Source organism: Parus major, chromosome 2 (assembly GCF_001522545.3).
Source record: "Parus major isolate Abel chromosome 2, Parus_major1.1, whole genome shotgun sequence".
NCBI classification, from domain to species: Eukaryota; Metazoa; Chordata; class Aves; order Passeriformes; family Paridae; genus Parus; species Parus major.
This window is the reverse complement of record NC_031769.1, coordinates 67079101-67092797: the sequence shown is the minus strand read 5'-3', so window position 1 is coordinate 67092797 and position 13697 is coordinate 67079101. Positions and strand designations below refer to the sequence as shown.

The window sequence follows — 13697 nt, the reverse complement described above, 5'->3', positions numbered from 1 at the left end:
TCTAATCAGGTTCAATAGCAGAAGTATTAAATTCTTAATGAGGATTCAGTGTAGGTCACAGCTGCCCTCTGTAGCATTTTAATACACATTTTTCTGTTGAAATATCATATTGAATACATGTGCAAAAGGGTTTTGCTTCTTTTCAGTTGATGAGCTCACTCTTATTGCATACAAATTTCAGTTTTGAATGCAGAACTACTTATTTGCTGCTTCTTCCTCGTTATTCATGATATTTTTGAGAAAATATAGCTGGAAAAATTGCATAACTTTTTTAAGACTTGAAATTGTGATAGGTACAATCAACTGTTAAGCTGGATATGGCTTCCAGTAGCAAGAAGAAAAAAAAGATTTCTTTGGTGCCACCATCCAGCCCTTCTGCCAGATGTCAAAGTTTTTTCCAGAACATTCGATCACTACAGTTTTCTCTTATGAGAGATGCTGAGAATTAAAAGTAAGTGTTATTAGCATTGTTCTAGAGAAGCAGCTCAGATGCATATTTTAAAAAAACAACAACAAACCATCAAACAAAAGCTTCCAAGCAAACAAACCCCCATTAAGTCTTCAGCAAGCAGTTATGAAATTCAAACTTCTTAACAGAAGAACATTAAATTAAAAATATAATCTAGCTAGACAGTGATTGCACTTTTCTGCCCTTACACATGTAAGGGTGAATTTTTATGTCTTATTTTCTCCTTTTAAAAAGTGCAACTGGAATTTGTATGTTTCAACAAAGCTACAGGAGGAGGAGTTTATATTTGAAAGCTGAACAGTTGTTTCAGCACAAACTCTTAGGGACATAGCCATTGTTCTGTGGACTTTTATTATTTGATGCTGAGCATACAACTGTCACAGATGAAAAGTGAGTCAAGGGAAAACCCTTACTGAATACATTTTATCTGTCTTACAATATGATTTAAATTTTTTGAGTTGGTTCATTTTGGTTTGGATATTTTTTTAACTCTCTTGCTTTGGGAAGATTTCTAAAATCTGATTTATTTTTTAAAGACACAGGTGTTTTGGGGGCAAAAATTTAGACTCTCAATTTTCCCCTTCAGATATCTTAGAACACATCTTCTAACCCCAGTGGTTATGCTTCATAAACTGCAGGTTTGTTGTATTGTAGTTATAGAACAGAGCTACCTGTGAGCAGTTATTTCTCTTAAGTCTCCCTAAATTAGTACAGGATAACTTTTCATGGGAGGATCATGTTAGGAGGCATAACACTTGCTTCTCCAGTTAATTCATACTCCTCTACAGCTTTTATACATGCCTTTTAAAACTCTTTTACATTCAACAGTGTTTGAATTTCTGATTATTGTGCAGCTTTTTTCATTAGTTAGGACCAGTAAGTTCTGTCTGATATTCAGTGTGCTATCAGACTCTATTACACATTTAAATGATTATTAGTATTTTCATAAATAAGCAATGGAAAGCATAAAAAGCAGTCCTAAGATGTTTATTGTATTTTGTGATTTAGAGGCTGTTTACTAAGAAAATAAGAGCTCAAATAGACCAGAACCCATCTTTGTTTGCTTTAATTTCTGGGAAAATAGAATAGCCTTATCAGATCCCCATGTCTCTCTGCCTGTTAGCTTGGCTGACAGTTTGACAGTGACTCTGCAGAGGAGATGCTCAACAGGAAGTTTGTTTCGTCAGCTGAAGGGAGCTGTAAACTGAGCTGAGGGGAGCAGGGTTTATCTCAACTTGACCCACTTGTCAGTGTTGGGAGTTCAACTGGTTCATTTCCTGTAATTCTAATTGCAACCTAGAAAGTAGCATTCCTAAAAGGGGTGGCTGTTTTGTACTTAAGACATACTTTATTGTCATGAGCAAATTGTGTCCCACACAGAAGTCGTTGGGAAAGTTAGAAAATTAATTTTCTTTCAGTATACTTTTTCTGAAATGCTCCTTGCAAAGACCTAAGGCTGCAGTTTCTTCTTATTAAAATAAAATGAAAATAAATAGGGAAATTTCTTCAGTCACTCACTTATACAAAAACATGTAAGTACAACATCTCTATTGGCAGGTAAAGAAGATGTTGTAATGTCTTTAAAACACAGATACATGAAAAAATTTGAGGTTTAGATTTGGCTCTCTAGTTTGCCGTGGCAACAGGTTTTTTTGCAATTACTGCTACAAACACATTTTCAGGAAGTCTGTACAAAAGAAGCACTGCTGTTACAGCACTGTTCCTTTTTTTTCCATTTCCCACTCCTGTTCAGCTATGTGGCCTGTGGGAATACCTGCATGATAGGGACCTTGGACTATAGTTGGCGTTTTGTCTACTACCTTTGTTAATGCATAAGATGGGATAGTGTAGCTGAAATTACCTGGCTGAAATGATCCTAATCTGGCCAATGCCTGTTTTTTTTTTAATTCTGTTTTTTTTTCTTCTTATAGACTATTTTTATAGTTCATTCCCTAAGGCTTATTCTAGAATGAGCATGTTAGTGCTCATTCACTCATTCAAGATTGGATTCAGACTAAGTCAGTGTTTCTGCCATTATGTCTGTTAAATGCATTTTCTCTGAAAATAAAACAAAAAATATCACCTGAGCTACACTCAATTCTGAATCAGACTGGGTATTTGAGAAGCTAAAAACTGATTCTAGTCTGTCATAAGCATGTCCCTTCACTTCAGAGTTCTGAGGAGCTTTGCTACATTTGAATTCAAAGAGATTATATAGAGCCAATCCAATTTTTCATTAGTGATTCTGTTTGCAAATTAGATTAATTTTGAAATGGTTTTCTTTTGTCCAGTTAAATGCCAGTGCATGACTGTTTCTGCTTGGTAGAGTGGCATTGGGATAGTATACCAGGTTTTGCTGTTACCACATTGCTGTTTTGTAACAAATTTAATTCACACTTTTTTGCTTTACTTTACTCTCGTGTATACTTTTTCAAATAGTATTGATTTTTGTTCAACCTATGAATTTGGGTAAATCAAATTCAAATGTATGATTGCTACCTAAGTGTCGTGCAGGTGACTTGAAATGTCTGTTTCTACTTCTCCCTGTGCTGTGTGTCTATTAATGTTATCTTCCTCATCCTACTTCAAGTGATAGAATATTGTCTTTGCAGGGTAAGAACAGTCTGCTGCTACAGGTAGTGATTTTAAAGGTAACCATTTGTAGAGCATAAGAAAGAATAGGGCCATGGAAACAAACTGGAAAGAATAAAAAAATTATGCTGCATGTATAGGATACATATCTGAGAGCCTATCAGTCACTTCAGAGTAGCAGTTTTCCTGCATGTCTGTGCCCCATAGTAGGTGCAAGTTGGATTATTTCAAGTTAAGAATTATGATCATGCCTTCATGTAGTCATCATGAAGAAATAGCTGATCTGCTCTCTGCTTATTGTCTAGCTTTCCAAGTGGGCCCTCCTGTCTGAATATTTGAATCATCTTTGTGTTACCCTTACAGATAAAAGCTGAATGAGAAGCATAAGTACTATCATTGCTTCATATTTTGTCCTTACATTTACAGGCCTTCTCAGCATTCAGAAAAAATAGATGTGCTAAATTAGGCATTTTTAAAAATAAACTTAATTTAGTTTTGCTTGTTGAAAACTTGTGTTCTGATCTTTCAGCACTAGATAACAAGAGGGACATTAAAATGAGAAATGTATTCTAGAGAAAGATGACCTGGTGGAGGGGTGCCATAAAGTATCCAACTGATAGTAGACGGTTTAGTCTCAGAAGAATGCTTCCTCTTCATGCAGTTCTTACTGTCAATTTTTGTAGCAGAACAATTGTTACCTTAGTGCAACTTCATAAAAGCAAAAGTTATCACAATTGATAAAAGGCTCAAAATTTCCTTTCATGCGGGTCCTAGCGTGGCATTGTGTAGGGAGTTGGGGGATTTTTTTGTCTCAAGCAAGAGAAAAATCTGATTAGAAAATGTAGAAAACAGCAGGAATTGTCACAGGCCGTAATGAAAATTCTCTGCCCAAACCTGTACCTGCTTTTATCCTGACTGCTCGTGCAGCTTCTTCATCAGTTGCTGCTTTAGAGGTGTGAGCTAATTACTAGCAGAATTTCTCCAAAGGGATGCAGTTTTGGCAGCTTATAGTTACTGTGCGGCTGTCATATTTTATGAACTTAGATTTTTTTTCAGGTAAGTTAACTTTTTTGTTTGAATTTGAAAAATAGTAAAGTATGTAGAAGGAGAAATAAATTTTGCAATTGCAATTTTTCATCAGCAACTTCTGCAACTGATTGCAAGTGTGCAAAAAAAGTTATCTATGATTAAATTTGACCCAGACTTTTCCTGCAAGCCATAAACCCACCTTAATTTCATGCATTATTCCATTTTGATTTCCATACCACCTTTTAAATGCAACATTTAAAAGCTGCTTTTATTTTCACTATTTTTATGTTTCACAGATGCAGAAAGTTAGTGCCAGAAAAGAAAGAATAGCATGTTCTGTGCTCTTTAACGCTGAAGTGTTCTGGCAAAGGCCTAGATCCAGTCCTGGAATTTTTAGTGCATCCATAGGCAGAATAATAAGCCACATTTTCCTGTCTATTTCCAAGATACTTGCCCAGAGATACCAGACTTGCTTTAATATAAGTCCATCTGAGAACAAGTTGTCTGGTCTCACAATGTTTTTAGACTAAAATTTTTGGAGTTTATATATCAATAAAGCCTCCTTTCCAAGCACTGTGCTTTAATCACCTTAAAATACCATGTTAAGTCTGTCCATTTTCTTTGATTTTTTTCCACTGTGCTGGGTAAACAAGCTTGAAGAAGTAAATGCTGAAGAAACAAAACACAAAAAGGCAACTTAAGACAATATTGCATTTAGTTACTATTTTGTCTTTTTTGCTAGGATTAATAATGTTACCCAAAACAAAGCCAAGTTGGGTATGCCAGTACATAAATAGCTAGAATTCTCAGGGAGCACTGCAGGAATGACCAAACCAAACTAGACTTAGCACTATTAACTAATGGCCATAGGAAAAAATACTTTTTTTAAAAAAGATTTTCATAGAGTAATGTATTAAGAGCTCTGTTCATGGCATGCTGTCTTTATTGTGTTCCTCTTATATGCAGCTCTGCAGTCCTGTTGAATCCATTCAGAACAATTTTTACCTTATATAGGGATACTGTCCTCATCAATAATCTTCTTATATTCTGCTAAAATTACCAAACATTGTTAATCTTCCAATAAAGGAAACTAAAGGCATTTTTTATTCATGCTTTGGGCATGAATCCTGGCAGTATTCTAACATGTGTTCTTCAGTCCTCCAGTACTGTTCTTTGGTGTCCGATTTAGTTACCACATCAGCTCTTCAGAAATACTTTGCTGAGTCAGTCTTGCCCTTCTTGTACTTTTTCCCCTCCTGTCTTCTGCACCTGACTAAAAGGATGCGATTTCTTTTAAGTACTTTTTTTCTTTAACCACATTTCTGTGAGAATGAGTAAGATTTTCAGATATGCAAAATGCATTTCTGACCATCCTTTAGTCAGGAGACAGCAGAAAATTTTCATCTGTCTTGCTTTGAGCTGAGAGTTAGGCTGATGAACTTTTGAGAATGCCATGCCTGATGCCTATCTCAAAATGTGTTTTGAAAATATCTAATGAGGAAATCAAGTATGAAATTTGCAAATCAAAATCTGCATGATCCTGGCAAGTATGGTTTAATTTAATAGATTTATGGTTGCCATCAATCTAGGGAAAAAAACCCATAGCCTTTCTTAGATTAAATAAAATTATTTTCAACACAAATAGCAATAAATTAATTGCAGTTTATTTCAATGCAAGGCCTTTTTTATAGAAGTAAATAATTATGGATTATTTGCCAGATTGAACTTTGCATATGTTCTGGTGTATTTAGTCACAGTTAGAGGCTGTGAGTTTTGAACTTAGTTTCTTCACTATTATTAATCAGTATCTGCCTGCAGCTGTGAAGTTTGCAAGCCTTTAAATATTCTTAGCTGGGAAACGTGAACACTTACTGGCAAAGGTGATACAAAATACAGTTAATTATCTGGCCTTAGTTGAAGCATCCAGATGTAGCCTTTCCTCACTTTTATTTATTGTATGCTTCTTACAGTAAAGCTCCTAAAAATAAGGAACAGATTCTGCTAGGTTTCCGGCTGCTTTTCCAACTTGTATAGCTTCTGTCAGGTAAATCCAGGGTAACTGGCAGTTCAAGAAAAATCTCATTCATCCTTTACTTCAAGCCTTCAAAGATGTGAAATTTTCTCCTTACTCTTCTTATTGCAACCAGTGATGAGTTGAGGGTAATCTTAAGTACTGGATAGTGTGGGAAGAGTAGGATGGCTTTCCACCTTCCCTTGGCCATATGCTCCTTTCTGCAGTGCTGCCACTGAGGCAATGTTAGAAAAGCACACTGATCAGTAAAGCAGCATTTCTTCCTTAGTGAGTTAGTTTTACACCAAATTATCTCACTACAGCTGCCCTGCAGCTGTGCGATTGCTACATCCAGCAAAAGGAAGCGCTTTGGGTACAGGAGAACGGGGGCTGTCCCAAACAGTATCATCCCACTATTCAAAGGATTTAGTGCTTTAAGAGAAAAAAAATAATTTTAGTATTTCTAAATTCCTTCCAAAGATGAGGTCTACAGATACTTTTCCTGACTGCATACAGTTTCACTTGTATAAACTTCTAAATAAAAGACTTCTTACCTGGTCTGCATGGAAGGAGCATGCACTTATCTTTTTCAAAACCATTTGATGCAAACGGAGTAAGCTTAGGCTTTATTAGAGGGCCTTTTCAATGCAAAAACTTCTTTTTTCTTTTGTAATTTCACCTTGGAACACAACAAATGTACCTATTGCTAAATCTGAGTATAATATGTAAAAATAGCTAAACAAAGTAGCTTCAACATGTAAAAGGAAATATAACAAATTCATTGTGTGAACACAGAGTAATTTAAGTAGGTTTAGATTTTACAGAATGTCCTAATATACCTTATTTCAGACAATAGTTCAAAAATGCCTTTTGGTTTACATTCCTAGTTCCATATGCTTAATATGCCTTTATCTGTGCTCTGCAATGCTTTCCACGTTTCTGAAACTTAACACTTTGGTTTATTTTTATTTGTTTTGCCCCACTGACATACTTTTCTCTGTCTGAAAGTGCATTATGAATTGATTTAATAGGATCATTCTTCCTGGGTTTCCAACATTAAAATTTTCAAGCTATGATTCTTGAATACTATTTTCCAGGTTGCTATGCACAAAAGCTACCAATGTAAAAAAATTTATTTTCTGCCTTCTAAAAGGTAGAGGAGGAAATAGTATATCACTACTGTATGTTCTTTTCTGAACAAGGTAGAAGTGCTTTGGGAAGATGTATTTTAATTTTCAGCAACCGATTAAAGATCATGATATTTTAACTTTAATATCATCATAATTTCTAAATAAGCTGCCTTCATAATAAGGAGCTACATTTTGAGACTTTTTGAAGGTTCTAACACAGTAAATAGTATTCTTTTAAAACTTACGTACAAGAAGGAAGTCCCCATCATGTTTTACCTTTTGTTGCCAGTATGTATGCTTTGATAGAGGTGTAGATATTGCAGGTCACTTTTGGAAATGCTTAGGTGTGCCCCCTTCAGAAGCTACATGATATTAAATTTGTCAGCCATTAATGGTATGTAATTAATGGCTCCAAAATTCTAAATTTTAAAAATCTCTTAGGCAGTGTGTAACTTAGTTTTTTATCCATGTCCATTTTTAAAGTATCTTTCAAAAGTAAGTTTCATAGAATGATTTCAAAATGCAGAAATTAAAATCATTGCAGTTTGATGTGATTTCAATAGTACTTGCAGCATTTGGCTTTAGAATGACTGTTTATGTTGTGGTTGCTGTTCTGCTGAACTTTTTTTTCAGTATGAAACGTTAATTGCACTACGGTAATTGTCTGCCTCTAGCTGAAAATAATATATAGAAATGGAATAATGTCAGTAGAGCCACTAATGTTTTTGTTATTAAATTGTAGACTTATGTAGTCTGTTGGTAAGTGCTGTCCACGTTGTACACAAAATATGTCTAACAGTTAACAACACACTGTCTTTTAAGATAGATCTCTGTCCTTAAAATATGCAATAATCTGTTAGTTTTAGTTCATTTCATTTAAGGCTTAATTGTCTTAAGAAATGTGGTGTCTTAATGAAATTTTTCTTCCCACCCTCTGATGATTTTGAGAATGAAAATAGAGTTGTTTTTGTATTTTCATGAAAGCAAGACTTCCTGTAATTCTTTATATAGGATCAAGAGATTGAAGGGTCAGATATGGATGTTTGAGAATAATGTAATTTTCCTTCTCTTTTCTTTTTTTAATTTTTTTTTTTAATTGCACACTGGTGTTAGTTGCCTGTCTCCTCTACCTCCCCCCAGTAAAAATTCCTCCCTTGAAAGAGCGTGGATACTATAGAGGTCAATCCTGTTTCAGAATAGCCACCCTCGCCCACTCCTTGGAGTAGGAGTGAGTTTAGAACCACAGGGTTCCTGTCCTTGTTCACTTGTTAGCTTGCAGCTGCATGGCCTGGGCAAGTAGGGTGGCACCAGAGAGGAAACCAGTTGGCAATGGCATCTCTGTATGCATGGTATGTGCAGTTTATGGCAATATTTCAGACCTAGTTCAGTTTTCACCCAGCGGATTGATATCCACGTATCTCAGCTCATCAGGTGTAGTCTTGGAGTGCTGCTTCTAATGTTGTTTCACCTTAAAAAAAAACAGTTGAGGAGCTCACATTGGTCTGCCATACCAACTGGAGCAAGATAAGCTGGAACAATTGAGAGGCTGCTTTCAGAACTGCATCTGTGTTTTGAACTAAAATATTACCATTCCTCGCTTTTTTCAAAGCACTGGGTAATCACTGTTTTCAAGGGTAACTTAACTTCATTCTACGGAGAACAAGCAGAAAGCAGTAGGAGGGGTTTTTTTAAGCCTCAAACATATCTAAAGCAATAGGAGCTCATGGCTATTTGATAGAGCAGATTTTGCACATTAACAGATGAAAAATTTGAAAGGAAAATAATATTTTATATGTGCTGCATATAAAATACAGGACTAATACCTTAAAAGAGAGAAATACTGGTTTGTGCTGGTTGTGCTCAACAATAGAAGAGGGAAGGAGGACTGTGTGAGAGAGGGGAAGTAGAAGAAAGGACTACCTACACTACATTCACTGTTCATATTTTCAGAGTAAGATAGTGTCATCAGGCTGTCCTGTTAAGTCTCTCCCTCACTGAAAAAGAAATTAAATTATAGTAAAAGAACCAATTAGTGCTGACACTGTGTATTTCCACCTCCAAAAGTAATACCACATAGAAATAAGAGTTCTGGATTTTGGCATTTAGGACAGGAGAAATATAGCATCGCTTAAAAAAATAAAAATAAAGCAACCTTCCCTCTGTTTTCCTGTTGTTTTGAGGAAAATTACACAGAAGCACTGAGATAATGGTTAATGCTCCAAGAAACTCTGATTTTGTATTTTAGGAGTGCCTTTTTATAGATAAAAAGAAGTAATGGGGGAATGTTTTAGCACTTGATTTTAGCATCATCCAGTTTCCTAGTGACTCTCTACCCTTTAATTATTGGTAATTTCTTTTTTTGTGACATCCATGACTTACAAGGCAGAAGTATTATGTGTTTAAGTGGTACTTTTCAAAATACAAATTTTAATTAATCCAGTACAAAATGGCTAATTTAGATTATAATAACTAATAGATTATTTTGTCCTTATGATTGTGGGGTTTTTTTTTTCCTTAAGCATTACTGTCTTGTTCAAGAAGATACAGGAAGTCTGTGTCAAAGTAATGGTTAAAATTTTGCAGTGTCTGACTCTAATCCCTGTCTTCTACTAGACTCTGCTGCCATGAAGCATGTTTGTATTTTTTTGTGTCTAAAAAGAAAAATAACACTTTATTTTTAATTTTAAAAATGTTTAAAAGTGTCACTTTGATGTAATGTGTTCCCACCTATTAAAGTGTTCTGCATTTTAACTAGACACTTTATTCCAGCAATCCATCAGAAACTGGAAGCGGATGGAACGGAAAAAGTAGAAGGATCCATGACGCAAAAACTGGAGAATGTACTGAACAGTAAGTTTTGTCCTTCCAGCAGCAGCTATTTATGGACTTTGGACTTTCTAACAGGCTTTAATATTTTCCTAGGAATATTGTAGACAGTAGAAAACAGTCTCTCATCTCTTCCCTGTTTGGTGATAATGGTTCCAGGGTGTGATGATGCATCCTTTGAAATAAGGAGTAGCAGTTGTCACAACTTCTGGCAGTGTTTGCGATAACAAAGCAAATAAATATCAAAATAAATATCTTCTAAAGTGCTTACTTTAGATTAATTTTGGTGGCATCGCAAGTTTGAGTGGATGAGGAAAACAGAGGAACTATATGGACAGACAGAACTGTAGAAGGATGAGCTTAGCTAAATACTAATATTGTAAGACGTTAAAGGCAGAAAAAATCCTGATTATAAGATGTTTGCAGTAACAAGATCTATTGACAGGATCTTTTTCACTTAATGTGCTGGCATTTAGACTATTTGGCATGAGCATTCCTTTTAGAAACCTTGAAAAGCTTTAAGGTTGCATTGAGAGAGATGGCTTGAATTTGCTGCAGTTCGGTATGTGTTTCACCAGATCAAAAAAAGTTACTCTTTTCTTTATTTTTTTTTTTTTTAATTCTGGGACTTCTGCCAAGATAATTTTACTTTGTTTCATTGTGATTTTTTTCACAGAGGATGTTTCCCTTAGTGCTGTATCAATAAGCAGCAATGACATGCAGATAGCTGACTCAGTGTTGGAAAGTCTGAGTGTGTTTTATGAAATCAAGAAAGTGACATGGAAGTTCACTGTTTTTCTTCTCTTGTATGAAGAAAGCAGTGACTGTATGTGTGTTTGTGCGGGGAGCACAAAGAAAGCAGGGGGTTTTGTGAACCTTTTGCTCTAGCCCCTTTCAATAGGGATTCCTTGATGCTCACAATAAAGGTGTATTTTGAATAATGTTATTCCCTCATCTTGATGCCCGAAATGAAAAAAAGCAAACTGCCGAAAGATTTTTAAATCACCAAAAAATACCACATAAAAACTTACACCTCTATATAATAAAGACTGTAGCATGTGTCTGTGTGTGCTGAATATTTGGTACATCTAGGTAGGAGAAAAAGAAGCATTGTCTGAAATTTTCCAGAGCAAACCTCAGTGTTCTGTATTTAGGCCATGTCATGCACCAAACACAGATTCCTTGAAGAGCACTTTCCTTTGTACTAAATTGTGTGACAGATTTTAAATGAAAAAGCAAAACTTTAGGCCAGTGATATTTTCCTATATACACAAAGATAAATTTACCTATAATATATAATTACTGTTTCATTTGATAAATGGTGGCTGAACTCTATGTAGACAATGCAAACTGTCTTTTTCAAGCTGGATCTTTAGAGGAACTTGTGCCAGACACTTCAGAGTAGTTTGAAGTTTGGCTCTGCTATGAAAAGAATTGGCTGCTTTTCCTCACGATACTTTGCAAGTCATGATGGGTGGGTGGCAGGGAAGTAGGAATACAAGGATTTAAAAAGAGTAAATAATATTATGCAAAATAGTTTAGGATCAAAGCTTTGTTTCTTGTCTGACCATTGTAAAGCTTCCATAATCCATGAGTAGCAGGGACTGCTTTCAAAAATTACTTTAATTCTTCAGTTGAATTGTGCATTTATGGACTGTAGGTGCATGTTTTGACAGACAACTGCTGTTGTGTGAGCTTGGTTACAAACCCTTAATAATGAGCATGTTTTCCACAACATGTGAATATATGTTAAGAAGGTTCCAAATTATTGAATTGAAATGGCATGGGATAGTAAAAGGACGGTTTGGTGTTATAGCTGGAATTATAGATGTCTGGAATTTTTGCTCAATTTAATTGCTAAACAAGCTGTTAAATTTTTATTATTAAAAACATAAAATGTCTTTTAATTAATTTAATGAAGAATTGTACATTAAAGGAGGTAAATCAAATTCCTTTATGTAGTGGTTTTGTCAGGCTCTAAGACAACTGTTGAATAACTAAAGATTTATTTTGAAGTGACAGTTTCACTCACTGTAGATGAATCATCTATTTTGAAAACATAGTCGATATAAGAACTGAAACTTTATCCATGGATGGTTCATCAGTCATCAAGAGATAAAAATTGTTATTGTAGAAAGGATTTGGAGGGATGAGGAGGGAAGAAATGTTGCAATATTTTCATTCTAAAAAGATAGACCTGTTTTGCATGAAGTGTTGAATTTCTTTAATACATTAATTAGTAATTTGATAATTTAAATTTCTTATAAAACACAAAAAGTACTATTAAAAAAAAAGTAGAATAATTTACCTGAATTGAGAATTTCATAAAGAGATGAAGATAGAAATCACTGTGGTCTTCCTGCAGTTGTCAGTTACCTTTTAAAAACTGTTTGAATTGAATAAAAAAAAAAATACTTTGTGAATATAGCTTCAATTCCCAGGTACAGCACGTTGCTTCTGGACTGTTAAAAGAATGGACAAGAAACATGAATTCAAACAAACAAAATATTACTTACTAGAAGGATTTACAAAACAATCATTTCATATAACCTTGAGGAAAATCATACTTTAACAGTGATCTGTATTTAAATGTCCAGCTAACTGTTTTCATTGTGCATTTCTCCTTAATGGAATGAAGTATTCTATGCTGAATAGTATGTGGTGGAAATAGATGTCCTGACAAAACTTTTTTTACATCAAGGCTTCAAAATTTCAACAAAGTTTAAACATTATTTAGATATAACAATTATTTTACAAAGACTACTTTTAACATGAGCAGGCCACCCACAGTGTTGACTAGAGAAAATGGCATGCAAGCCACCCAGCGAGACTGATGTAATTTTTTTCATCTTTGCTTAAAGTATAGTCACTAGACCAGATAATGTAGAAACTTCTACACGCAATGATGAAAAAGGCTAAAGCAGTTCCACTTTTTTTTTTTTAAATTAAAAGTAAGTCATAAGTTTAAAAATGCAAATATTCATATGCAGTGTTAGTCTTCTCTACTGTAAATGAAATTTTATATTCTATGTGAGGAAACAATCTTTGTTAGAAAATAGGATGCTTTTTAGTTTGGATAGAAAAGGTTTTAAGGCGATATTTAATGTATTTGTTGAAGAGTATTTTTAGATAGTATAGAGACTAAAATTCATGAGATTGTTGACCAAGGCTTCATCTTGTGTGTGATGAGGCCAGTATGATTTTTAATGCATTGTGAAAACAATTTGTATTCATTCTGTTACAGTGACCAGCTAGTCAGGCTTTTTTAGTCATGACGTTGTCTTTGTCTTAACTACTGGTACTTTTAAGTGGCTCAAATATTGTTAATAATTTTTAAGACTTGAAAACATTAAAAAATTGTTTGTAAGACCCAGTGATAACTTTTGAAGCTCTGACATTAATTAACAAAATGAAATTATACTTTCTTTAAAAATAAAGCTTTTTGTGATTTTTTCTATATCCTGAGATGCATAATTTGGTTGTCAAATGTACATCTGGAGCCAAAGCAAACTATAAAATATCTGCAGCAAAGCTAAGCATTTGAAATAGGAAAGAGTGATTGTTATTAATCACACAGGGGTCTTACCACATTAAAATGCTAAGTGGTTCACTTAGAAATAGAATTTCAGCAGTTGTAAAA

General features: G+C 34.5%; 1 protein-coding gene across 1 annotated transcript in view; it reads left to right on the top strand.

Annotated features, from left to right (window-relative positions):
* EXOC2 (exocyst complex component 2) overlaps nt 1-13697 on the top strand; it is a 125489-nt gene that overhangs the window by 35676 nt on the left and 76116 nt on the right. The window contains exon 7 of the mRNA XM_015618996.2: nt 10001-10081. Coding sequence (XP_015474482.1) covers nt 10001-10081 — 81 coding nt within the window. The remainder of the gene's footprint in view (nt 1-10000; nt 10082-13697) is intronic.